Raw genomic sequence first — 26,104 nt, 5'->3', positions numbered from 1 at the left:
AACCACGGGGATGTGGCACTGAGGGACATGGTCAGTGGGCATGGTGGGATGCCTTGGGGTTGGACTTGGGGATCCTGGGGGTCTTCTACAACCTGAGTGACTCTGTGGTTCTACGACCCGGAGGTGAACAAGGGACACCCTTTCTGCAGGGTTCTGGGGTCCAACCTGCATTCTTTACCAGGAGAGGGGGACATCAGCAAGCAAAGGCACAGCAGGACTTGGTGCATGGTTTATCTCAGCCAGTGCGAGCAGCATTGTGGGAAGATGCTGGGGAAAAGCCCGAACTGTACGATTTCCAATTCAAGCACAAACCGAACAGAGAACTTGTTGCTGTTGTCGCTTACATAGAGCAGCTTGGAGCAAACTCAGCTGGAAGAGGCCCCATTCCCCCGGCCGGTTTGTGGCACTGATGGCTATGGGCACAGGGACCCATCCCTCCCACGCTCCCCAGGCTGGGGCTGGACATGAGAACCGACCCGACGCGCACCTATCATTAAATAAACTCTTCTATATAATGTACAAGAAAATGCAAACTGTCCCTCCAGCGAGCCCCTCCCGGGAAGCCAGCTCCCCTGGTCACCGTGTCTCCAGCTCCCAGTGCTGAGCAGCGGGGTGCAGGTCCCCGCTTGGATGCACTGCCCCTGGCGGGGGCCATGGGATGGACATGGGAACCCACTGGATGGACACATGGACCCACTGGACAGCCCCATGAGCCCACTGGATGGACACACAGACCCACTGGATAGACATAGCCCCACTGGTGGCGACCGAGCCAAAGGGACCTTTGTCCACCCTGGGGGACATCCAGGCCACCCCCAGTCCTTTGGAGGGATGCGTCACCAGGCACTCCTTTCTTCAGAAGACTGACGAGATGATGCTAAAGACACAAGCAGCTGCAGGAGGAGGGGGACAAGGAGGACAGGGCGACGAGGCCACGGGAGACACACAGAAGCCAGCTCGTCCGCACCGCTCTCCTCCCAACACCGCTGATCAACATGGCACTGCCTCTCGTCCTCTCCTTCCCCACCCCTTCACCTTCCCTCACTCCAAGCACAGCTTCACCAGGTTGGCCTGGACCTTGGCTTGGTCCACAGCATCCAGGAGGTTCTTGGCATCCACAGCCAGGGTATGGGAGGCCGTCAGCATCTGCCTCTTGCACTCCTCGCTCAGCGAGGTGACGGCGTTCTGCTGTGCCAGGCGCATCTTGTTGATGAGCTCGGCCAAGTCCTTGTTGAGAAGCTTCTGGGTCCCTTCAATCTGGCCACAATGCAGAGGTTACAGGTGAGGGTGTTCCCGAGCCCCTTCCCCACCCCTAGCCCCGTGGGGCATGCTGCAGCCCTACCTCGGTGCGGGAGGTGGCGGGTAGGATGGGCAGGATCTCGTCCACGCTGCCAATCAGCTTGCGGAGGGACAGGCCCACATTCTGTGGGGCGAGTGATAGGGTTAGGATGGCTCCAGGCACAGGACAGTGATGCATAGTCCCTGATGCTGACTTAAGGATCCCAGTGGGGAGAGGGGCATGGGGGGAAATGCTCCCCATGGACCCAAGAACCCAATGGAGGAATGGGGCATACGAGAATTGACACATGGACACAAGGACGTGTTGGAAATGCTCTCACTATTGCCCCAAGGACTCAACAGAAGAGCAGGGTATGTTGGGAATGCTCTCCTATTGACCCAAGGAAAGAGCAGGATATGCTGGAAGTGCTCCCATCACTGACCCATGGATGCAGCAGAGGATCAGGATACATTGGAAATGCTCTGGATTGACTCAAGGACCCAGTGGAGGATGAGGACACATTGGAAATGCTCTACATTGACCCAAGGACCCAATGGAGGAGCCAGACCTGTTGGAAACACTCCCACCCTTGACCCAAGAACCCAATGGAGGGGCACAGTGTTCTGGAACTGCTCCCAGCTCTGACCTAAAGACTCAATGGAGGAGCAGGGCATGTTGGAATTCTTCCCACTGTTGACACAAGGACTCAATGCAGAAGCAGGGCATCATGGAATTGCTCCCACCATTGACACAAGGACTTGTAGGAGGAACAAGACATGTTGGAAATGCTCCCCTATTGACACAAGGGCACAAGGAAGGAGCAGGGCACGTTGGAAATTCTCCTGTCATTGATCCTAGGACCCATTGGAGGAACAAGACATCCTAGAAATGCTCCCACCATAGACCCAAGGACCCTGTATATGAGCAAGGTGTGTTGCCAATGCTCCCTCCATTACATGTAATGTAATGCTCCTCCTGACATGTAAGTCTTTCCAAGAAGGATTCTTGATGGGAGCTGCTCAGCACACTGATTCCCAACTCCCTCCATAATCCCCATGGAAGGCCTGGCACTGCCCCTTTGCTTCCCCTACCTTCACCACGAGGATGTACCCCTCCGGGGGCAGGAGACTGATCTCATTTTTCAGCTGCAGGACGGCCCGCACCAGGTCCATGACGTTGCTGTACACCGTGTCATCCGTGCGGTCCAGGTTGGCAGTGGGGGCCGGATGGATGGACTGGAGGACAACAGGGCCACGATGGGCTCAGCACAGCAAGGGAGCAAGGAGGGAACAGGCCAACAACCGTGGGGAGCCCAGGCCAGTCTCTGCACCCCAGACCCATCCACCTCCCACCTGTGACTTGGAATCTGCTTAGTTGGTCCAAAAAGTCCCATCTTGCAGATGAATAGATGTAAATGGTGGCGAAGGAAGACTTGGACCATGGTGGCCCTGTCTGGGGAGGTCTTACCTGTGCCCCAAGTCTTGGAGGCTTCTGGGGGGGGCCCGTGAACTCCGCTACACCATCAGTAAGGGAAAGGAAGGAGAGTTACTCTGGCTGCTCCCTGGACATGTGTGCATGTCCCTCATGCCCCACACCACTCAGGACACCCCAACTTGACCCAGCTGTGTGCCACCTCCCCTCCACCACCAGGGCAAGGAAAAGGGGGTGCCTGCAGCTCAGCCCAACACATGTGGAACAGGCAGAGCCCTTGGGGCAGGCAGAGCCACTCCTGCTGATGATCTGGGATTGCTGGAACAGGGCTGGTGCAATAGGCAGCAGGGACACTCACTGTAATCCGTCTCCTTCTCCGGGAGCAGCTGCGGGGGAGGAAACAGAAGCAAATGAGAGGTGGGAAATCTTGTTCAGAGGAGCAAGAGTGGAGAAGGCATTGCCTCAGAGTGGAGGCATCCGCATCCCAGGGGGCCTCAGGGGGCAGGTCTGGACCGCAAGCATTGCACCCCGTTAAGAGTTTTGGACAAATTTTCTGAAACTGAAGCACAAGGATGCCCCAGCATGACAACTGAAAGCGGTTTGACCCCAACAGCCCCTAAATGCTTCCAAGAGCAGGGCTAGAAAAGGGGCAGCAGGGACCATTGCAACCTGTACATATCTGCTGCCCACCCCCAGGAGAAGGGCTCCTCTGCAGAGGAATGCACCCAGCAGGGTTCCCCGGGGATGGCAGCACTCACCAGAGCAGTGTTGTTGTTCATGAACACTGTCGGGTCCTGCAAAGGGGGAGAAGATTTGTGAGAGGTGATGGGAAAAGGGAAAGATAAGGGAAAAGGGGGGCAAAGGGAAAGATGGGGAAGAAGAGGAAAAAGAGGAAGCACATGGGTTGACCTCCAGAGAACTGTTCCCTCCCCTCTTCTCCCTCCATGGCAAAACTTTCCCAAATTCTGATTCTTTCATTCCAATTCCCAATAGAAAAAGAAGTGCTCCCCCCTTCACTTTGCCCAGCATCATCCAGGAAAATCCATCTCTGACCCCTGGAGACCTTCACGGTTCTTCTGCTTCCAGGAGATCCCAACTCACACCTCAGGAGTACGGCCCATCTCTGCAGCCCCACAGCCCCTCATCGCCCTGTCCCTGTCCCCATCCCTTCCATAGGGCACCAGGACCCTGAGCTGCTGCCCCCAGAATGCTGCTGTTCCCCAAAATGCTGCTGCTCCCCAAAATGCTGCTGCAGCACTGGAGCTGGGCATTGCTCCATGGCTGCGTCAGCTGCGCTAATAAAAGATCTTCCATCTCACTGCTGCTGGTGCATTAGTCACACATTAGCTACCTTGACGCTGGCTTTAAAAAGCATTATAAAATCTCATGAAGACGCAATTGCACTTAAAAATTTGCGCAGGTGTCAAAGTATTCGCTTCCCCTCGCAGCTCAGCGAGGCGCAGAACACAGAGAGGTGAGAGTGGGTTGGTGCCAGGGGCTGCCCTGGCACCTCCAGCTGTGCACAAACTGCTGGAGCTGCACGCGTGCTGCGAGACCTGCGGCGTGCTGCAATTGTGGCTAAACCACATGAAGCAAGCTGCAGCTCCTCCACTTCCATAGTGGCAACACAAGAGCTGGGAGCGCCCAGCCCGAAGTCTGTCCCCAGCCCGATGTCACCCACCAGGGATTTCTCCTCCTGCCGCAGCCACTGGTAGTCCTCCACCATCTGCTTCTGCTGCTTGTCCAGCACCTGCTGCATCTTCAGCCGCTCCATCTCCCACAGCTTCTGCGCCTCCTCCCTGCTGCTGGGACGCAGGAAGTCTTCCTCCTGGCGCATGGAGCAGGCAGGGATGGGGGGGCTCAGCACCAGGATCCCCCCCATGCAGTTTTGGTACAGCTCTGCACATGCAAAGCCATGCACTGGGCCCCTGAGCATGCAGCTCAGCACCGGAGCAGCATGTTGTGCCCATGGTGCAGCTGCTCACAGTGCTGGGACTGTGCCAAACCATCCAGCAGAGCGTCATCAGATGCAGGACAACACTTGCCCCTGATTTCAGGGCCATGCAGTGATGCTGAGGAGCCAAACTCCAGGTGTCAGCGCTGCAGCTGCCCATCCCCAGTGCACCCCGGCTCGATTTTGGGGACAGCATGCCAGCATCTCCTCCACCACCACACCTCCACCTTGTTGTGCATGCATGCAAACATCACCGCAGCCCTTCCAGCCTCAGGCAGCGCAGTGCAGGATCAGGCACACAGCTGGAAGCAGCACGGGCAGCAGTGCCAAACACAGAGCATCTCCTCGCCAAGCCCCCTCCTCGGGGCAGTCCTCGCGACGCTCTTGGGTCTCTCTCTTACCCTCATGCTGTGGCGCTTGAAGACGTGGTGGCGGTGGAGCGGAGGGGTGTGCAGGGAGCTGGCCGGAGACTGGTACTCAGCGGGGCTGGTGAGGGTGGGTGAGCTGGCACACAGACCCTCAGGCACCTGTAGCAAGGCAAGCACGGGACAAAGCCACGGGAGCGGGCAGACAAACGGACACATGGACAGAGCAAAGAGCACAGGACAGCGGCTTTCACAGCGGGACATCGCAGAGGAGCAGCATAGGACCTTCTTCGCCACGAGGTGTGTTCCCAAAACTATGCTCCAGCCCAAACTCCTGCCTGGCCCCAAAAAGCATCCGAGAGCGTAGGGATGCTCCAAGAAACAGTGCGAACTGGCGGCAACCTGTGCTCCTGCAGTGCAGCCAAACTCAGCTGCAGGCAGCACTGGAGTACAGCAAACCTCCTCTCCTCACAGCTGTGCATGCACAAGGGACTGCGAGAGCATTGCCAATGGGACTGGGGGACTATTGCTAATGGGACTGGGGGAGCATTGCCAATGGGATGGGGGGAGCTTTGCAAACTGCCCTGCCCTGGGACAAAAGCCACTCTCTGAGCTCCGAGGCAGGGATAAGGCTGAACCTGAAGCAGCATGCTGTCCTGCTGGCATTTGGTGGCTCTGAGACCCAAAATCCACCAGCTCTGAGGGCTGGAGCTCCGGGCACAGCTTCCTTGGGCCAAGCCCTCATGTACCCCGCGGGTTGCTTGGAGCATGCAGCCTTACCTGGAACTGCAGCTTGGGTGCCAGGAGGTTGCTCTGGGGTGGAGGTTTGTACCTGGGTCTGCTGGGCTGTGGGAGCAGAGGGAGAGAGGTGAGGGAGGTGCAAGCCTGGGGACACCCCATGTCACCCCGCAGCATCCTGCCCATGTCCCACCTTGGGGGGTGGCTCCTGGGGGGATGGTGGCTCCATGATTTTGGGAGGCCGGTGGCGGTTGTTCCGCTCCTGCTCCTTGGCCAGCTCCTTCTCCATCAGGTAAATGTCACTGGAGGGAGAGAGGGAGGGGACCTCAGTGCCATGCCCCGATGCATGGGATGAGTGGGATGGGTGGGTGGAGGAGGTAGGTGCTCCAAAATCTTTCCTGTCACCTCAAGCTGCAAACCAGGTCCTTGAACTTGGGCCTTTCGCTGGGGTCATAGTCCCAGCAGCGCGTCATTAGGGTGTAGAGGATGGGTGGGCAGACGTCAGGCTTGGGCAGGCGGTCACCCCTCTCCAGCACCCCGATCACATCCTTGTTCTCCAGCCAGAAGAAGGGCTGCCGGCCGTAGCTCAGGATCTCCCACATGCACACAGCTGCGGGGCACAGGGGAGAAATCACAGACGGTGCCGGAGTGACCACCTTGGGGACCAGCCTCTTGCCTAAGGTTTTGGGGACCTGGTGACAGAGCCAGGCTCTGGATGTTTGCAGGGAGTAGAGTTTAACCCAGACCCCTGAGCATCTCGAATTCAGTATGCCCCTAATGACTGTTGAGCATCTTGAATGTCGGATGCCCCCAGTGATGGCTGAGCATCTCGAATTTGGGATGCCCCCAGTGGTGGTTGAGCATCCTGAATGAGGGATGCCCTCAATGATGGCTGAGTATCTCAAATTTGGGATGCCCCCAATGATGGTTAAGCATTTTGAATGCAGAATGCTCCCAATGATGGTTGAGCATCCCAAATTCAGGCGGAGTTGGAACTGTGGGAGGCTCTGCTCCAGGAGCCTTTCCCTGGGGTCCCTTTCCCCAAGGCTGCGCTACCATCACCACACCAGAGCAGGATGTGTCCCTGTGCACCACGATACTGCCCCAGGATGTGCCCAGGACCCATCCCATCTCCATCCCACTGCATACCAAACATCCAGACGTCACTGGCTGTCGTGAAGCGTCGGAAGTTGATGGACTCAGGGGACATCCACTTGATGGGGAGACGGGTGACAGACGCTGGAGGGACAGACAGATGGCAGCCATGATCATGGCTGCAGATGGGCTGGCACGAGCCCACATCCCCCACTACTTTACCTTTATAGTATTCCTCATCCTCGATGTACCTGGACAGCCCAAAGTCACCCAGCTTCACACACTCCGGGGTGGCCACCAGGATATTCCTCACTGCGATGTCCCTGCAAGGACAGAGCTTTGACTGGGGAGTAGGGCAGGACCATCACACCCAGAGAAACCAGCTTCTCAGGCTGCAAAATGAGACTGCAAGGAATGCTGCCAGCCCCTGCTGCTGCCCTGCTGCTCCCAGCCCACCTGTGCACACAGTTGATGGCCTCCAGGTATGCCAAGGCTTTGCTGATCTGCAGCGTGTACAGGACGAGTGTGGGCACAGCGAGGCAGTGCTTGTTCTGCTCCAGGTATTGCCCTAGCTGCAAGGGGACAGGCGGCAGGGGGGCTCAGGGGCTGAAAGGTGGCACCTAGGTGGGGGGCACAGCCCCCAGCAGCATCAGCCCCCGCACCTCCCCATAGGGGTACAGCTCCATGATGATCCAGGTGGGTTCTTCCTCTGCGATGCCAATGAGCTTCACGATGTGGGGGTGGTCCAACTTCTTCATCAGCACTGCAAGGAGACCCTGCCTCAGGCTCCCTGCCACGGGGCGGGGGGGCCTCCAGCAGCCCAAGCCCCACTGGGGGTGCAGGGACAGCTCTGTGCCATGCAGCCAGAGCCAGAGCAGCAGGAACTGCCAGGGAGCTCCTGCTGCCCACAACAGGGCTCCAGTGGGTTTACACACAGTTGGTGCCCACCTGCCCTCACACAAGATTCCAGCAGATTTCTTCCCCCAAAAGGAAGGTATGTGGGGAAACCCTGTCACAGCGGGGAGGGCACGGGACCCCTTCCTCCTCCCACTCTGCTCTGCATTGCAATGGCATACCCGCCTCGCTCAGGAACTTGTCCTTGTTCTCGGGGCTGCAGTCCTTCTTGCAGGTCTTCACAGCCACGTTCACCCTCTCCCCTTTCTGCAAGCAGAGATGGGAGCAGCTCAACCCCACTCTCCCCAGGCATGGAGGAGGTGGGTGGGGAGGAGGCAGTGCCGTGCACCCACCGGGTTGATGTAGGTGCCCTCGTACACCTCGCCAAAGAAGCCTTCCCCCAGGATCCTGCCCAGTGTGACGTCCTCCCGGCAGATCCCGTAGTGCTGGGCTGAGAGGAGAGGGTTGCACCGGTGGGTGCTGGGGCATGGGGAGCTGCTCACACCCTCCCTGTGCTAAGTGGCAGGTTTTGGGTGCACATCTGCTCCATCATCCTCTTGGCCAAGGACGAGCCCCATGGCTCCTGCTCCATAGTATGTACCTCCAGGAGGTAAGGTGGGCAGAGTAGGCAAAACCTAGCCCCCAAATCTGGTGGGGTTGGGGTGGGAAGTTGGGTTGGGCAAAGAGGAAGGGGAAAATAGGGAAGATGATAGGCATGGGGAGATGAGATGGTGGACATAGGGAGAGGAGATGAATGGCCTAGGGAGACGATGGGTGTAGGGATTGGAGATTATGGGTAAGGTGGGTAGAGTGGGCAAAACCTAGATCCCACATTTTGGCACTGTTGGAGATGGGGTGGGAAACTGGGGTGGGCAGGTAAAAGGAGAAAATAGGGAGATGGTGGGCGTAGGGAGATGGGAGGATGGGTGTAGGGAGAGAAGATGATGGGTAAGATGGGCAAAGTGGGCAAAACCTAGCCCCCAAATTTAAGCATTGGTGAGGATGGGGTGGGAAATTGGGGTGGGCAGGGGGAAGGAGAAAATAAGGTTGATGCGAGTAAGGAGGTAATGGATGTAGGGAGGAGACTGGATGATGGTTGTAGGGAGATGGGATGATGGGTACGGTGGGCAGAATGGGCAAAACCAACTTTAGGCACTGTTGAGGGTGGGGTGGGAAATTGGGATGAACGGACAGAATAGGGAGATGGTAGCTGGAGGGAGATGAGCAGGAGGGCACCCAGGGGGTGGCACCCACCTCCAGATCTTGGGCGTGAGGACTCATCAGGGATTTCAGCGTAAATCTCAGAGTCTAGGGCAAGAAGAAGGCAGCAGGCAGTGATGCAATCAGGGAGAGAGGCAAAGTGCCCATCCCAGAGCCTCCCACCCACAGTCAGTGGAGAAGAAGGGGATCCCCAGCTCACCCACACTGAGGCTGTCAGACACAGCAGAGTGCCGCTCCTCCAGGTGCCTGTGGGCAGGAGGAGGTTGGGGTCAGCAAGCAGGGCACAGCGAGGCAGGGGTCCCGGCTCCCCCCTGCAATACTCACGGGATGGGGATCCGTGGCAGGCTGCTCCTCTTCTCCCTCTCTGCAGGAGGACAGCAGGCAGTCACCTCCCAGCTGTGCTATGCACCCTAACCAGGCTAGGGGCTTCCCTGTGTCCTCCCCTCCAATGCAGACAAGGGGCAGCCACCCCCCTTCTCCCCAGCAGCTCCCCATGATGTTTGGGAAGGTGTTCGTCTGACCCTTGCTATGGAAGTGCCACCACCCTCGGCTAGAGATGAAGTGGATGCAAGCACGCATGCAGCGAGCGTGCAGGGTCTCAGGCTGGGATAATGGCTGGGAAGTTGTGGATGATGTTGTAGCTCTGGAGAAAGCACCTTGGGGCAGGGGGGAAGGCATGGAATGGGGCATGGATGGGCTGGCAATGGGGCTTGGTGGGGACGTCCAGGGCAGGGAGATGCCTGCACCCACAGGGACCCACAGGAGACCCACCTCTCCTGGGGAAGACGATGAGGGAGGTGTCCAGGCCCCCCTGCAGCCGGCAGTAGCCATCGATGAGGTCGGCCATGTTCTCTGCCTCGGCCAGAGACGAGGTCTTGATGGCCAGGGACTGAGACAGGCAACGGGGATGAGTGAGAGACTGTCCATAGCCTCCAAAACCTGGAGCCCAGGGGATGTCCCCTCTTCTGCACCTCAGGGTGACTTGGGTACCACTTCCCCACATCCCATAGCACCATTCCAGCTTGCACCCCATCCATAACCCCATCCCCTGGCAGGGCCACCCCAGGCACTTCTGTTGGGGCCAGAGCATCCCCATGGCCACAGATCCAGGCAGGAGCCCTAACCCTAACCCTAACCCTAACCCTAACCCTAGCCTAGCCCCCAGTGGCAATGGGGCTGTCTGCTGCAGGGACAAGACACTATCCCATAGCCATCCCCATCCCACCCAAAAATCCTGCACATGTTCCTCCTCCCCACCTCCAGTGCCAAGGCTGCCTCACCTGGGGGGTGCCGCTGAGCCCCAGCTGCAACACAGCCCGGCCCTCCTCCACGCTGGAGCACTTGATGGATTTGATGTCCTTGAACTCGGCCAGGCAGGTGGGCTGCAGGCAAAAGTGCTGTCAGACCCCAGCGTTTTCCCTGGGGAGGTTCTCACCCCTCTGTGCCCCCCTACCTTGGCCTCCTTGCTCGTCATCTGCCGGATGCCCTTGGGCCCGATGACCAGGTCCACCGTGATGTTCCACCCTTGCTGTGCATGGGACAGAGGGAGGAGGCACATTTTGGGGTGATTTTCCCCGAATCCATCTCTCCCCCACCCACTGTGATCCCCTGGAGACGCAGCACACACCCACCACGGTTGCATGGGTGCAGCAGCAGCCCCCGCAGTGCCCCCAGCCCCAAAAAGCCCCCAGTGAACCCCTCCGTGCACTCACAATGAGCTCGCAGCGGTAGCTCTCCTGGTCGATGTTGGCAAAGGTGGAGAGGGTGTGCAGGAACTTGAGGATGCACTCCTCCTCCCGCAGCAGCGCGTACTGCTGGAACGTCTGCTGGATCATCTTGCGGAACTGCTTGGGCTGCGGGCAGAGCAGGGATGTGGTGTGTGCTACGGGGTGCGCACATGCACACAGATATGCATGCACCGGGGCATGCACTCAGCTGCAGATATGCACGTGCATCAGCACGCACAACCATGTGTGCACATGTGTGTGCAAGCCAGCATGCTTCCGCGTGCGCATGCAGCCTTGTGTGGGCAGGAGTGTGGGCAGATGTTCACGCGCCATGTGTGCACACATACATATGTGTCTATGAAGTGACTGTGCATAGCCACTGTGTGCAGAGGTGCACAGCCATGCAAACTTACGTGCACACACACACGACCACCCCCAGGCACCTACATGTGCATGCACACCCAGCTTGCACCCAGAGCTGCCCACAGACATTCAGCCATCCCCATGCACACATCCCTCACCTTCAGGTTCTCCTGCATCTGGCTGGGGAAGAACAGGTCCAAGCCCACCTCCTTCCTGCAGAGCAGAGACCATGCACATGTCAAGGGCCACGTGCAGATCGATAACACGTGGGGGGTTGCAGCAGCAAAGCAGGGGGTGCATGGTGCAGCAGAGCCGCTCCCAGCACAGGGGCTGCAGGTCGAGCCATGCCTACTCACTCCAGGAACTCAAAGTTGGACTTCTTATCCAGCGCGTTTTGGGGCATGTCCTTGTAAAACCTCCTGCAGGAAGGGAGCGATGTCAGACAGCTGCTTGTGCATCCTCATGCATCCCTGCTCCACGTGCTTTCCCCCAGGGCTCTGCCCCCTGAGCTGGGTGCTGGAAGCCCGCTCCTGCTCCCCGCTCCCTGAGCACCCAGCAGCACGTACCTGAGCTCGAGGCAGCCCAGCTGCAGGGCCATGCCCTCGCTCACCTTGCTGGCATAGTTCTGCATGTACTCGCTGCGGAGCTAATGGGGAGAAACAGAGCTCAGGGACTGGGGGGTGGGGAGGGTGCTCACAGAACTGCGCATGCTTTGGGGTCCCTCCATGGGGTGCGCTGGGCTGGGGGAGAGGTGAAGCCCAGCAGTGCTGGGGGTGGGTAGGGGGCTCTGGAGGACCTGTTGGTAGAAGTAGAGAAGCGTGGTCCTGTCCTCTAAGAAGCGCTCCATGTAGTCCTCGGGCAGATAGCGGATCTGCAGGTCGTACCTGGGGACATGGCACAGCCCCACTGAGCTGCGGGGGGCAAGCAGAGGGACCCCCACCCCACGCCCGGGTCCCCATCTCCTACCTCCATTCGGCCTCCAGGTGCAGGCACTCGTACTTCTCCTGCACCTCGCCCACCGTCAGCTCGGGGTGCAGCCAGTGGATCTCGTCCGACTTGACATGCTTCAGGCGCAGCCCGTAGCACTCGGGCAGCTGGATGTCGGGCCCGATGCGGCCGCTCACCAGGATGGATCTGATCACCTCCTGGGAACAGTGATGGGGCAAGTGGGGCTCAAAGCCCTGCAGCTGCTAAGGGCTGTCCCCTCAGTTGCTGTGGTTTTGCCCTTACAAAGCAGTGTGTCCTCCCATGCACACGTTCTCAAACCCAAACTGCCCCGTGAAAGCCTGCCCACACCCCTCCCTGCTCAGAGACTCAACCCCAAGCCTTCACATTCTGCATAAGCCAACAGAGCTCAAAAACGAGGAGGAAATGCTACAAACCCACAGCCCCTTTGCAAGACCACAGCCTCTGCAGTCTCCACCTGAGGTCCCAGAGAAGCCTCCAGCCCGCTCTGCACCAACCTGCAGCCTGCACGTGTCTCGCCCAAGCTCTCTGGTGTGTCGTAGTGGGGCGAAAAGCCTGACCAGTTCAGTTCCACCCTTGCACCTCAGCACAGCTACCCCTGATGCACAGCATCGCCTGCAGCAGGCAGAGCATCGGGCATCCCCAGGAAGGTGTGGGGTCAGCAGGGCTGCTTTAGGACAAGATGTGATGGCCTCAGCTTGGACCAGGGGAGGGTCAGGTGTGATATGAGGGCAAAATTCTTCTCCAAAAGAGTGGAGATGCACTGGGATACGCTGCCTAGGGAGATGGTAGAGTCTGTCCCTGGAGAAGGGACAAGCTGGGGAGGTCTCAGCGTCCCCCCGTGGATGTGGCCCTTGACATGGAGAAAGCACACCATGTCCATGGGGAGATGCTGAGACATCTCCAACCACTTTTCCACCATGTCTTCATGGGTGGAGAGAACACAGGGACTTATGACACCATCCCAGCCCTCCAAGTATCCCAGGACATGGTTTAGTGGGCGTGGTGGTGGTGAGTCAACAGTTGGACTTGATGATCTTAGAGGTCTTTTCCAACTTTAATGATTCTGTGATTCTATTTAGGAACATGGGTTAGACAGCATGGTGGGGATGGGTCAGTGGTTGGACTTCGAGGTCTTTTCCAACCCCCATGACTCTATGATTCTATATGAGTGGGCATGGTGGTGATGGGTTGACAGTTGGACTTGATCTTAAAGGTCTTTTCCATCTTTATTGATTCTATGTCTACTCCATGGCCTGGGAACTGCTCTTTGCTGGCCACAAAGGGGCCTACTGGGCTGCTGGTCATGTCGAGATCATCTCCATGCCCTCCAGGTTTTGGAGCCATGGGGCTACGGGTGCTCCCTCTGCCATCGGATGGACAAAAAAGTCCCCACCACCCTCCCTTGTCCCTATGCATCCCATGCCTACATACCCGGATCTCCGTCGTCACAGGGCACTTGACCAGCTTGAAGTTCTTGCCCATGTTGAAGCTGTTGCTGTAGAAGCACACCTTGAGGATGCGCATCTCCTCCCTGTCCGCCTCCAGCGTCCCCATGCCCAGGTTGGCCTCCAGCGTCCCGGCCAGGCTGCGGAAGGAGCTGCTCCGTGGGCGGCCCAGGGGCTCGGGGAGGGCCGACATGCTCATGGCCGGGGGGGTGCTAGGGGCTGAGCATCCCTTCCCTGCAGGGAGATGTGTGCTGCGTCACCAGGTGGGGACAGCTGGGATGGGTGGGGAAGGGGGGGAGGGGAGGGAAGGGTAGGAAGGAGGAGATGATGGAGCCAGTGACAAAGGAGTGCGACAAAGGGGACCTCTGGAGCAACACCTCTGTGTCCGTGTCAACCCCAGAGTAATGCCCCTATGTCTCCAGCACCTCCAGAACCAACATCTCTACGTGCCCAGCACCTCCGGAGCAATGTGCTCACGTGTCCCCAGCACCCTCAGAGCAAAATCTTTGTGTCCTCAGCACATTTTTGCACCTCTGGAGCAAAGTTCTTGTGTTCCCATCACCTCCGGAGCAACACATCTGTGTTCATGTCACCCCTGGAGCAATGTCGCTATGTCCCCATCACCTCCAGAGCAACACCCTTGTGTCCCTACCACCTCCAGAGCAATGTCCCTGTGTCTGTCCCCTCCGCTGCAACAGCTCTGTGTCCCCATCACATCTGGAGCTATGTCCCTATGCCCCCAGAACCCCCAGAGCAATGTGCCCACGTGTCCCCAGCACATCTGGGCAACACCTCTTTGTCCCTGTCACACCTAGAATAACACCCACATGTCCCCATCACCTCCAGAGCAATACCTTTGTGACCCCAACCCCTCCAGAACAACGCCTTTTCATCTCCATCACCTCCGGTGCCATGTGGCTGTGTACCCATCCCCATTAGCTGGGATAATTAATCCCCTCTGCTCCAGCATCCCACACCCAGCCCCACACTCACCCCCAAAAATCCAGGACGTGCCCGTGCGTGCTCTGCAGTGTGGGACAATGCCGTGTGACCCCCCCTTCCCCGGCAGAGCTGCATTTAGCAGAGGGCTTTGTGCAGAGATCAGAGCAAAACGGGGCAAGCAGCCCAGGCTCATCCGCACACGGAAGGGCAATAGTTATTTATATTGATTGGCTCTTTTATTTTTAGAGGGCACACAACCTAGAAGCCTGCTCACAAACGTCCCTTGGGCCGGAACAGAAGAGGTTTGGCTTTTCATTTTGCTGAGAACAACTGGAAACCACATTTAGCCTGCGCTGATCGAAGAGATCCAAGCAGATCTCAGTTTTCCTCCTTCATTTTGCGGGGATTTCTGGGCCGTGAGCATGGCACAAGGGATAGCCAAGGCACCGCTCGCCCCATCCCTTTGCACGCAGCTGGGCTGAGGCCGGGCACACTCAGCGCACGCATGTCACCAGCAGCCAAGCAGCACTTCTCAGCCATGAAACAACCAACGGGAAAACTCAGCCCGGGGGCCTTTCCCTCCCTGAGCTCAGCCCTCTGGTTACTCATTAAACAGGACCGGAGCTGTTTGCAAACAGCAGCACGGGTGGCCCATGGGTCACCCCAGGTCTGCTGCAGGGAATGGCCCCACGGAGGGGATCCTGGACATGGGGAGGGGGCGAGAGGGGCTGGGAGGGCACAGAGAGGATGGGGACAGCACTGGGGGTCTGCCCTGCAGCAGGTGATATGGGGCCCTGGAGGCAGATGGGTGACATGGGGACCTGCAGGGCGCTGCAGACAGGGAGCAGCGCAGGTGGCACGAGCAGGGTCTGCGCTCTCCCCGTGGCACCGTGGGGTTGTGACACCTGTCTGGTGCAGCTGGGCACAGTGTGACAGCCACCCCACGGTGCCCCACAGGAGACACAAGCAGGGGACAGGGAGCATTTCCCAGGGGCTGGCTTTGCTCTGGCAGTGCCACAGTGCAGCCGCAGCCCAGGAGGGCACTGGCACACGCACGGGCGCTCACACACGCTTTCACACTGGGTTATTTCTCGTTGCACGAGGAGGGTCTTGCAGCGCTGGCCAGCAGCTTCCTGCCCACCGTGCTGAAAAAAGCTGTCAGGTTGAGCAGAATTAGCAACCCCCCAGCCAAGCCCTCAGCTTCGCTTTTGGGGTTTGCCACAAAAGCTCAGTGCACAGAAGTGACGCCCCTCCTCCCAACCTCGGCTTCTCTCCTCGCCAAATTTGTTCACTCAGCATCACCGTCCTCACCCAACGCATCCCGTCGCGTGGGGCTGAGCCGATGTCCCCTTCCCCTGGGGACCCCCTGGGGCACAGCCTCACGAGGACCTGACTGTGCGCAGCACCTCTGCATGGAGAAGGGACCCCCAACCACATCCCCACATCCCCACATCCCCTGCCCCCACCTCACATCGGCACAGTGACAGCCCATGGCAGCATGGCTCTGTCCCCAGCGTTGCAGTGGCATTTGGGGACAGCCAGACACACGGGGACACAGGTGACCATGAAACGCTTCCACCACCAAACCCTGTGCCCCCACAGCCCCTTCCCCTCCCCTCGGGGCTGGGACACCCCCAACGTCCCTGTTGCGCTCTGCCCCGTACCAGGAAGTCTCTCTGGGTGCTCCCACGCACTCTTAAGACACGGAAAAGTTTTGTGCTCGGTGCTGCTCCCTCCAGCCCTACCCAAAATCTGGGCCGCATCATGGAGTGGCCCATTCTCACACACCGGGGATGGGTTGGACCCCCCTGGGACCCGGCTAAGTGTGACGAGTTTGCCCACTCTCAGCTCACCACCCACCCCAACACCAGCACAAATGGCAAAGGTCTGGGACCCACTCCTCCCCATGGGGCACCCAGGACAGGGCTAGGAGGGGGCGAGCGGCACTTACGGTGAGGTGGCTGTCCCTTGTCCCCACCCCGAGCTGACGGAGCTGCTGCTTCCTGCTGTGTGCGGAGGCATTTGCATAGCACCCAGCAGGCACCTCACGCATGTGCCCACGGCGTAGGTGGGGAAACTGAGGCACAGCGCACCCGAACTCCCCCACGTTGCCCCAAACCTGCTGCGCTGCCCCCAACCCCCTGTGTTTCCACCCCCTAAGCTCCAGATTTGGGGCTGCAAGCCCCCCTCCTCCCAAAGCACAAGGACAACGAGGACCCCCCCACCATTTACCTTGTCCCTTCGGCAGGGTCCCAGTTCCATGACACGGTGTGGGACAAGCAGGGGGACCCCGCAGCAGCCTGCCTCGCCCCAGCCCTGCCCCATCGGTGCAGGTATTTCAGTGACTCATTGTGGATTGTTATGGTTCCGGGGGAGCGAAGAGGCTCCTGCAGGGGTTGAGGCAGTGGCACCTATAGCATTGCACTGCAGCACCCACACCTGGAGGCTGTGCCCTATAACCGGGGCTGCACCACCCCACGCAGACCCACAGCATGGTCTGTGTGCCTCAGTTTCTCCTTCCTTCTCTAGCCCCAGGGCTGAGGAATCTGGACACCAATGAATGCTCCGGTGCACCCCTGCCTTATCTCAGATGCCTGCTCCCCATATCTGCCCCAGTCTGCCCAGACCCCATCTGTCACTTCAGCCCTGTCCCCAGCAGGGAGCAGGATATCACCACCCAACCCCCCTTTGTGTGCATCCAACCCCCAGATCCGGGGGTCTGCATCCATCGCAGCCCTGTGATGGGGCAGTGGGGAGGAGGAGAGCACTGGCAGCAATCTCAGCAGGCAGCGGTGGTGCTGAGTGCCTGCTGGATGCGTTTGGGGTGCTGGGTTTGGGCCCCACGTGACAGCCCCATCAGAGGAAGAATGTGTTTCGCAAAGCAAAGGAAGTGACACATGCTGCAATGGTGGGACAGGCTGCCCCAGGGGCTGGAGGGCTGCCCCCTTTGCTTACAGAACCCAAAGCCAGTTGCAGATCCCAAGACCACTTGTAGACGCCCAAAATGCTTGCAGACAGACAGCCCAAAACACCAAAAACTCACCCAGCTCCAACAAGCACCCCTTGAACAGCCCCAGCATCAAGGATAGCTCCTAATACATTTCCACACATTTGACACTTTGCTTACTACAGCTACAGCCCAGGACCCTTCATCATGTCTCATGAGAGAGAGGGTGGATTAAGCATTCCACCAGGATGTACCCCTATTTTCAGAGGCATACTCCTATTTTCAGAGATGCACCTCTACTTTCAGACATGTATCCCATTTTCAGAAATGAACCCCCATTTTCAGAAATGCGCCCCATTTTCAGAGATGTGCTTCTATTTTCAAAGATGTACTTCCATTTTCAGAGAACCACCCTCACTTCCAGACATGTACCCCAATTTCAGAAATGCACCTCCATTTTCGGAGGTGTATCCCATCTTCAAAGGGGCATTCCCATTATCAGAGATCCATCCCCATTTTCAGAGATGCACCCCATTTTCAGAGAACCACCCCTATTTGAAGAGAGGCACTCCTATTTCCAGAGATGCACCCCTATTTCCAGAGATGCACCCCATTTTCAGAGATGCGCCTCCATTTTCAGAGTTGCAATCCCATTTGCAGAGATCTACCCCCATTTTCAGAGATGCGCCTCCATTTTCAGAGAAGCACCCTGTTTTCCAAGTAGGAAAACACTGCTGCGAGTGTTTCTGGGTGCAGGGACGGCTCAGGAACCCCCCTCCCCCCAGCCCCAGATCTGCACCAAGCAGCAGGGTACAACGATACGTGCAGCGCAGCTGAGGAATCAGAATGGAGACGCTGTGCTGCCATCACACCCACGGCAGGAGCTGAAGAGGTGACTCAGGCACGGGAAAAAGATCTGTGTGTTCTGTCTGCGCTGTGTTTCTGTCCCAGCAAGGGGACAAGGCAGGGCCATCTGGGCTCCCTATGAGGCTCCGCATCAGAACGTCCCCCCCAGTGCATGGCAACGGGGAGGGAACAGCAGGGATATGGGCCTGGAGGCAAAATGTCGCGAATGGGCTGCTGCCAGCTCTCCTCTCGAGGGGGTCTCAAACCTGACCCCATTGCAGTGCCCACGAAGAGTCCTCCCTAAAAGCCTCCAGTATCAGCAGCGACCACATGGAACATGCAGTTTTCCACCAAAACTTTGGGTGAAATGGGGCAAAATCAATCATTTTCCCTGCTGCACATTTCTAGCCTATGGGACCTGCAGGACCATGCACGCAGGGCCCCACAGGTGTGCCCTAACCCTGCACTGAATCCCAGCGCTCTCACTCATCCTCACAATTAATAACACAATTACCACTTGGCCAAGTAATAACGCAACTACCACTTGGTTGTTTCTTGGATTTCCCCAAGCAAACCAAGGCACAGCAGCACGGCACACACGGGTCGAGCACACCAGCAGCTCCCAAAATCAGGCTGGGGGGGGAGGGCATCCATGGGGGATGAAGGGGGATGGGGCTGGGAGCAGCACCAGGGCAGCAGCAGGGTTCAGCCTCAGCCTTCCCCATCCAGCACTGCTCCTGCAGCTCTGCCAGCCTAAAAATAACCTTGAGCAGCACCAAAAGCTCAGGGAGGGGAGCAGCTTCCCAGGAACAGGGTGGGCGTATTTCCCGGTAACCTTTCTGCGCCAGAAGGAAGCGGAGGGCTTTGCAGCATCGTTGGTTGGCACGGCTGGTACCGGTCGCTAGGCATCCCCGTCGCCAAGCAACCTGTGGGAACGCGATGCTGCTCCTGCATCCTTGGGGTGGGCAGGGAATGGGGGCATGGGGCTGGAGCCCACCCTGTGGCCCACCCCACTGCACGCACTGCTACAAAAACACGCAGCCCCCAGTACCTTTTTCTGCCAGGCTGATGGGTGCTCACGCTAATTACACTCCTCATATTCACAACATCTTCATTAGGGAAACTCTTGTCCTCCAAAACTTTAAAACTCCCGGGCAGGAGGCCGTGGCATTGTTGGCAGAAATCGCACTGAAGAGTGCAAAGCTGCAGGTTCTGCAGCACAGCCCTTCCCCTCTTGCACCAGGAATTTTCAGAAATGCGCTCCATTTTCAGAGACATGTCCCCATTTTCAGAAATGCACTCATATTTTCAGAAATGCACCCCCATTTTCAGAGATGCACCTCTGTTTCCAGAGATGCAATCCTATTTCCAGAGACGCACCCCTATTTCCACAGATGTACCCCCCTGTTTTCAGAGAGGCACCTCCGTTTCCAGAGAAGCATTCCATTTGCAGAGATGCACCCCTATTTTCAGAGGCTCATCCCCATTTTCAGAGATCCAACCAATTTTCAGACACACATCCCTATTTTCAGTGATGTACCCCCATTTTCAGAGACAGACCCTCACTTTAAGACCTGTGCCCCTATTTCCAGAGTTGCACCTCAAGCCCAAGCTGCAGCCCCACACCCTGGAAAAACCTTCAGTCACTCCACAAATGGAAGCCACCCCTGAGCCCCCTCTCAAAGCCATTTCCTCTTCCCAGTGGCCACACTGTACCACAAAATGCTTGTGCAACGTTTGTAGGATCACGTCCCACAGTGCCCCTCACATTATCTGGGCTGGATGCAACGTGGCTCTGTGTGCATGGCAGTGGTTGTGCACCGTGGTGGTTGTGCACGGTGGTGGTTGTGCACTGTGTTTGTTAGATGTGCGTTGTGCTAGTTGTGCATTGTGTTGGATGTGCATTGTGTTAGATGTGCACCATGACAGATGTGCATTGTGGCGGTTGCACACTGTGGCGGTCGTGCAGTGCAGGTGTGCAGTGCTGTGCAGATGCACAGGGCTCAGGAAGCAGTGCAGGGGCCCAGCGCCGTGCAGCTCCTGGCCATGGCTGCTGACTGAAGCTTCAGTGGGGACTGGGAGGTTTCCCAGTGGCTCATGGGATCTGCGCTGTGAGCGCATCATTGTGTTCCTCTTCCCTCTTTGCAGCCTCTTCTCCAAACAGAGCACTGCGGCCATTCCCTCCTGCAGTGCACTGCCCCTCTATGAACAAAAACGCCAAGTTTTGCCCCCCACAATTACATAGGGAAACGCATCTCTGTGGGTTTTGTGCTGAGCCCCCCAGTCATAGCCTTTTGCTGCTCCTCAGGGAAGGGGGCCTGAGCGTGGCACGCCGCTGCAGGACGGAACGTAGCAACACTTCCCACGGAAGGTTCACATCTATTCCTCGTGAGTAATAAGTGCGCCAGGGAAAAAGCAACATGATTCAGATGGTGCTTCCCCAGCCCCCACTGCCTGCACGAGCCTGAGCACAGAGCACAGAACAACAGCTGAGCACAAAGGCTTGGAGATGGGGAGCCTGGGGACAGCAGCACTGCACCCTATGCATGCACCAGCAACACCATGGGCTTGTGCATCCTTCCCTGTCCTTTGCTGACTGGGAAGCCTGAAGCCCCTATCCCGCATGGGTGCTCCTGCATGGACACCTCTGCACCGTGCATCCATCCCCACACACCCAGCCTCAGTGCTGTCCCATGAACTGCACTGCCATGCCACGCACATCTGCTGTGGGTGCAATAGGTGGAAATGGGACCATCCCTGGTGTGTCCCTGCTCCTCATCAAAGCCCTGCCCTGCTCAGGAGGGCTCTCATAGCACTCCTGCTCAGAAAGCCCCAGGACACTCCCTGGCCCAGCCTGGCTGAGTCCTCCCCACCCCTCACATAACACCAGAGCCCCATGCCTGGTGCTCCATCTCACCCCCTGCTTTGGACACGTCCTCCCAGCCCCAGGACAGGACGCAGATACTCCACTCTTGGGAGACCCAGTGCCAGGATGCTCCCTACCATGAGATGCAGGCAGTTCCCTGCAGCACCACCTTCACGGGGCCGGGTTTGGAGGAGCAACAACATCCTAGTTGGATGACCCATCCCAAAGCCAACGGCAATGGAGAAACTCCACCGAGCAGCACCCAGAGCAACCCGCGGGCACCCGCTGTTGCATCAGCCCCTCTCGCCCTCCCAGCACTCCCATCCCCGGGGCTCTCCCCGTGATGACGACGCTGGCACACACCGCCAAACCCTTGGGCAAACACCGAAGCACCTCCCGTCCCGCTGCGGCCCAGCTCGCCCCGAGCACCGAGACGCAGCGTCCTGCTCCCACTTCCTGCCCTCGGCTCTATGTTTCCCCCCTCTTTTTTTGCACCGTGCTCCCCAAAGCGAGCAGCGCTGCTCACCTTGGTGCTGCCTTCGCTCCCACCAGCCCTGGGCAGCGTGTCCCGTGCTGGAACCGGTGTCGAAACCACTCCTCCCAGCCACCCGCTTCCGGATGAGGCCACGACACCGGGAAGGAAGAGGAGGGCGGGAGGCAAGGAAGGCAGCGGGACCCCTCACCTGCTCACTCCCTTGACCCCATAACAGGTTGGGACAGGTTGGGAATTTGGGCACGGGGCCCAGCGTATGGGGCCTCTCCTACCTGGGAAAAGCTGGCAAGCAGCCCCCATGGAGCCCGGCGCTGCGCAAGGGGCTGAGGAAGGAATGAGGATGGTGCAAGAGCCGCTGTGCCAACGTCCGGAGCAGCGGGGAGGGCTCTGGCAGCACATCCACCCCCAGCATACTGCCCCGTTTGTGGGGTGCATTGAGGACCCCCCCGGTATCTGAGCCCCTCCATGGTCACACAGCAGCATGCAGCCCCCAGCCCCACAGTATGGCACTGAGGGTGTTGGATAGCAAGGGCTGGAGGAGGAGGAGGGGGAAAGGGGGAACAGTGGGGTGCTCCCCCGTCCTCCCTCCCCACCATGACCCAGCACCGTGGTCCCAGCAGCGGGGTGCTATGGGGGCGGTGGGCACTGCCACATAGACTGCTTTCCACAAAGGAAGCTGAGCACGGTGGGGGAAGCAGGAGGGCTGAGCCGCAGACGGGCAGTTCCCCAAAGCCCATGTGCAGCCGTCTTCCCCTTGGCCTCCGGCTCTGCAGACCACAGGCACGGCACAGCTGCAGCCAGCAGCCATGGGGGGAATGGGTTCTTGCTGGGAATTCCCCTCCCTGGCCACCTCCAGCCCCATAGCGGTTTCCCTGCATGAAGGAGAGCTGGGTGGTAGTGTGGGGAAGGCTGACGCTGCCCCTGCTCCCATGTGAGTCCCCATCGCTGCTGAGTCCTGGAAGCAGCAGCCTTTGGGGGTCCCCCACCCAGCGCTCAGAGGGTCCCTGCTGGCTGCACCCCTCTGCACAGCCCCACAGTGGGGAACAGAAGTGTCCCCTGCTGACCCCCCCCCAAGGTGCAACGCAGCCGCCGGACACAAGCTGAGCACCCCACAACCAGATGCTGAAGGAGCCCTTTGCACCCCGAGAAATGCAGGAAAGAGTCATGGGGACCGGAGAGCTTCAGGGCAAGACAACCCCCTCATTAGGAGCCAGGAGCACTGAGGGCACCTCTGTCCCCCTGTGCCACCGGTGGCACACAGAGCCATACCGGCAGCAATTCCACTGCTGAATATCACAGAGCCACAGTGACACAGGCCCAGCAAAGGGCAGGGGGGAGCAGGGTGGGCGATAGCTGCCCTGTGCTAGCAGGACTGGGGACTGCAGCTCCATGCATTGCTCTGCCCAGCGAGGTGCACAGCTCCATGTGCACCTTTCCCTCTCCACGCACTCCCGAGAAGGTGCAAGTCTGGGAGAGACACTGCGATGCCGCTGCCGTGCCCCGACCAGCATAGCCCCCGTGGAGCAGGGTTCAGAGAAGCCACGCCAAAAATGAACCCAACGAACCAAAAACCAAGCAACCCTTCCCCTCCCAATCCTCCCACCCCACCTTCGGCCCCGGACTCACAGGAGAGCTGGTTCAACAGCCTGCTGAGCCATCCCATGCTCCCGCGCCGAGGGCGAGCTCGTAGCTACGAAACGCCGGAGAGAAACAGGTTTCCCCCCGCCTCCCCCCTTCCCCAAACCGCCCTCTTCATTGGCACAGAGAGAAGCGATAAAAGCTGACGGGATTTATTAATAGCACCTCTCCCATCACTAGGGAGCGAGCGGTGCTTTGGGAAACGGCTTCAAGCGGCGGCTGCCGGAGGATGGAAGGCACCAACTTACTTTTGGCCGAGGGCTGGAGGGTCCGGGCGTTGGGGGGGGGGGGGCTCTGGAGGGGCTTCCAGCCAGTGTTGGGATGGAGATGGAGAAGTGGTGAGGAAGGAGCTGGGAGAGACGCCCAGGAGCGGTGCTGGGGGTGTCCTCCGAGATGCAGGGTGGGTGGCAGCGCTCCCCACCAGCTCGCGGCGGTTGCTGCATGTGGTTGCTGCCATCTGCAGGCTGCCCGACCTCCGCTGGAGGAGCGGTACCCTGCGGGTGCCCGGGAGCCAAGTTCCAGGAACGCAGGTCATCGATAGGCTTTAAAAGTCCGCCCCGGTTCTTTTCACTTTTCAGGAGTGAAAAATCCTTTTTCCTGGTGCTCTGAGATCAGTAGGGGGAAGGGCAGATCCCCTCCCATGCAGCCCCCAGTGCCGGCTCCTTGGCAGCACTGGGTGACGGGGACTCTGCATGGGGTGGCACAGTGTGCCCGAGTGAGGTTTGTGGCACCTGGGTGGTTTTGGAGGGGGTGAATCTAGAAGTACTGGCACAGGTTGCCCAGAGAGGTGGTGGGTGCCCCATCCCTGTAGACAGCCAAGATCAGGCTGGACGGGGCTCTGAGCACTGATGGAGCTGTGGGTGTCCCTGCTCATTGCAGGGACTGATTCCAGATGGCCTTGAAGGGTCCCTTCCAACTCAAACAGTTCTGTGATTCTATGACTCTATGATTAGGGTTGGAAAACACCTCTGAGATCACCCACCATGCCCACTCCCCACCATGCCCACTGATCACGTCCCTCAGTGCCACATCTCCACGGCTCTTAGACATCTCCAGGGACACTCACCCATCCCCCACAAATCAACCACTGACCTATTCCTGCTCACTGACCCCATTCAGCCCATGCCTACAAACCCTGGGGTCTCCTCCCTCGCCCAGCCCAGCTCACCTTCTCCTGCTACCTGGGGACAGCCACTATGGGCCCACCCTGCCCAGCAGAGCTGAGGTCCTGCAGGGCCTTGGAGCAACCCCAAATTGCCCTTTGGAGGATGCCATTTGGTTACAGCTGGCTGCCACCCCAGGGAAAATACCTGCTGTTGGAGAGGGGCTCCCCGGGGGACACGTAGGACACGATGCCCCATTGTGCTGCTGGTGGAGGAGCTGGTGGGGGGCACCCAGCCTGCAGCAGGGGGTTGGTCCTGGATGGTCATTGAGGTCCCTTCCAACCCAATCATTCTGTGATTCTAAGACTCCTCCGGGATGCCCCGGCATCCACTTGCTTCTGGGCTGTGGGAACCGGTGGCATCGCCTGTGCTGTTGCCATGGGGTTGCCATGGTATTTGTCTTTGCTGTTTCCATGGAGAGAGGAGGAGGTTGGGAATGGGGGGCTGCTGCCAGGGCCACCAGCACATCCCCAGGCCCTGCAGTGAGGAGTCAGGGGTCAGACTGGACCCCAGCTCCCCGGATCCTCCTCCTTGCACTTCTTGAAGGTAGGGCTGACATCACCTTTCCCAAGGAGCACAAGCTCACCAAATAGCAAATAGATTTATGACCGATATCTTGTAAGCACACGTATCCAACATGTCACCAGCACACAGCACTGTAGAGGAAGAGGACAAGGGCCTGGAGCAGGGTGACATGGTGCAGCACTGCTGGTAGTCCTGGGGCAAGGCAAAGAGTAGAGCATGGGGGAGCACTGTGAGCAAGTGGGGAGCCCCCCAGCAGCTCAGGCTGCACAGGGCCCACGCATGAGGCACCCTCTCCTTCTCGTGCACCAACACCAGCGATCAGGCCAGGTAAAGATGGGCAGTGGCAGCCTCTGTGCTTCCCCTGCTGGGGGGTGACTGGGTGCACTGACAGGGACAGCCATTGTGTGTCTGAGGGATGTCACCACTGCATCACAGACGGGGCCCTGTTTGAGTGGTTCCATGTGGTGTCCCTCTATCTGAAGAGCAGCTGGGAGAAGGAACTGGGTAGGAGCAGGGTGCTCACTGCATCTGTCGGCCTCCATAATCCCAGAGCCCAGGCGCCCTTCAGGCTGGTCATGTCCATGCCACCATCACAGGGCCGTCGTTAAGAGCTGAGTGGTTATGCTGGTGGCCGCACACTTCACGTGACTTCCAAGCAGAAGATGAAGCTCTGGATTCTGGCAGTCATGGCAGTCCTCCCAGTCCTCAGTGTCTTGGGCCACTGGGACCACAGGGTGCTCTGCACCGTTCCTCTGCTGGGCATAGTGGTGCTGACCATCCTCATGGCCAGGAGGCGCCGAACCAACGCCAAGGTAGGACCTAGCTGGTGTCACCAAATGCTGCCTATCCCATAGGATGGGATGGGATGGGATGGGATGGGATGGGATGGGATGGGATGGGATGGGATGGGATGGGATGGGATGGGATGGGATGGGATGGAATGGGATGGAATGGGATGGGATGGGATGGGATGGAAGGGGATGGATGGGATGGAAGGGGATAGGATGGGATGAAGTGAAGGGAAGTGAAATTGAAGTAATGTGACATGATGTGATGTAAATTGAAGTGAAGTGAGCAAAGCAGAGTGGAGTGAAATGAAATGAAACGAAGTGGAGTGGAGTGGAGTGGAGTGGAGTGGAGTGGAGTGGAGTGGAGTGGAGTGGAGTGGAGTGGAGTGGAGTGGAGTGGAGTGGAGTGGAGTGG

At 58.6% G+C, this 26,104-nt stretch overlaps 2 protein-coding genes across 10 annotated transcripts in view; one reads left to right on the top strand and one right to left on the bottom strand.

The window, feature by feature from the left end:
- Positions 214 to 22,049, bottom strand: PTK2B (protein tyrosine kinase 2 beta). 7 transcript variants are annotated; one of them, XM_021390616.1, is made up of 31 exons: positions 21,848 to 22,049; positions 13,468 to 13,715; positions 12,034 to 12,212; positions 11,864 to 11,951; positions 11,634 to 11,713; positions 11,424 to 11,486; positions 11,226 to 11,280; positions 10,690 to 10,830; positions 10,431 to 10,505; positions 10,258 to 10,359; positions 9,749 to 9,866; positions 9,302 to 9,341; positions 9,177 to 9,223; positions 9,011 to 9,064; positions 8,110 to 8,207; positions 7,939 to 8,023; positions 7,525 to 7,625; positions 7,319 to 7,434; positions 7,085 to 7,185; positions 6,917 to 7,006; positions 6,173 to 6,377; positions 5,961 to 6,069; positions 5,810 to 5,875; positions 5,066 to 5,191; positions 4,392 to 4,538; positions 3,469 to 3,504; positions 3,069 to 3,096; positions 2,747 to 2,802; positions 2,371 to 2,514; positions 1,343 to 1,423; positions 214 to 1,257 (listed from the first exon to the last, which is right to left on the bottom strand). In XM_021390616.1, exons 1-31 carry the CDS (start codon positions 22,008 to 22,010, stop codon positions 1,042 to 1,044), a joined length of 3,258 nt encoding a protein of 1,085 aa, XP_021246291.1. In that variant the 5' UTR covers positions 22,011 to 22,049; the 3' UTR covers positions 214 to 1,041. The 7 variants fall into 7 exon arrangements, with proteins under 7 accessions (XP_021246291.1, XP_021246292.1, XP_021246297.1 ...); XM_021390617.1 differs by having other exon boundaries at positions 2,747 to 2,793; positions 21,848 to 22,048; XM_021390622.1 differs by lacking the exon at positions 21,848 to 22,049 and adding an exon at positions 16,656 to 17,091.
- The window catches only part of LOC110395786, a 7,295-nt gene continuing 2,882 nt past the window's right edge, over positions 21,692 to 26,104 (top strand). For 2 of the 3 annotated variants that reach the window (XM_021390624.1, XM_021390625.1), the window contains exons 1-2: positions 21,692 to 21,792; positions 25,498 to 25,713. In XM_021390624.1, the coding sequence (XP_021246299.1) occupies positions 25,564 to 25,713 (150 nt within the window). In that variant the 5' untranslated portion in view covers positions 21,692 to 21,792; positions 25,498 to 25,563. Of the gene's footprint in view, positions 21,793 to 25,445; positions 25,714 to 26,104 lie in introns of those variants that run through there. The other variant, XM_021390626.1, reaches the window with a different exon arrangement.

The sequence above is a fragment of the Numida meleagris genome, chromosome 3, assembly GCF_002078875.1.
Source record: "Numida meleagris isolate 19003 breed g44 Domestic line chromosome 3, NumMel1.0, whole genome shotgun sequence".
NCBI classification, from domain to species: Eukaryota; Metazoa; Chordata; class Aves; order Galliformes; family Numididae; genus Numida; species Numida meleagris.
This window is presented reverse-complemented; position numbering and strand designations above follow the sequence as displayed.

Bases quoted from the DNA above. Each gene is read 5' to 3' on its own strand.
- PTK2B (XM_021390616.1), bottom strand. From the start codon at position 22,010: ATGCACCCCACAAACGGGGCAGTATGCTGGGGGTGGATGTGCTGCCAG. The intron at 9,342-9,748 runs GTGGGTCTCCTG...GTCCTCCTGCAG, and splicing joins CATCGTCTTCCCCAGGAGAG to AGAGGGAGAAGAGGAGCAGC. The intron at 6,070-6,172 runs GTGACAGGAAAG...CTCTCCCTCCAG, and splicing joins GACCTGGTTTGCAGCTTGAG to TGACATTTACCTGATGGAGA.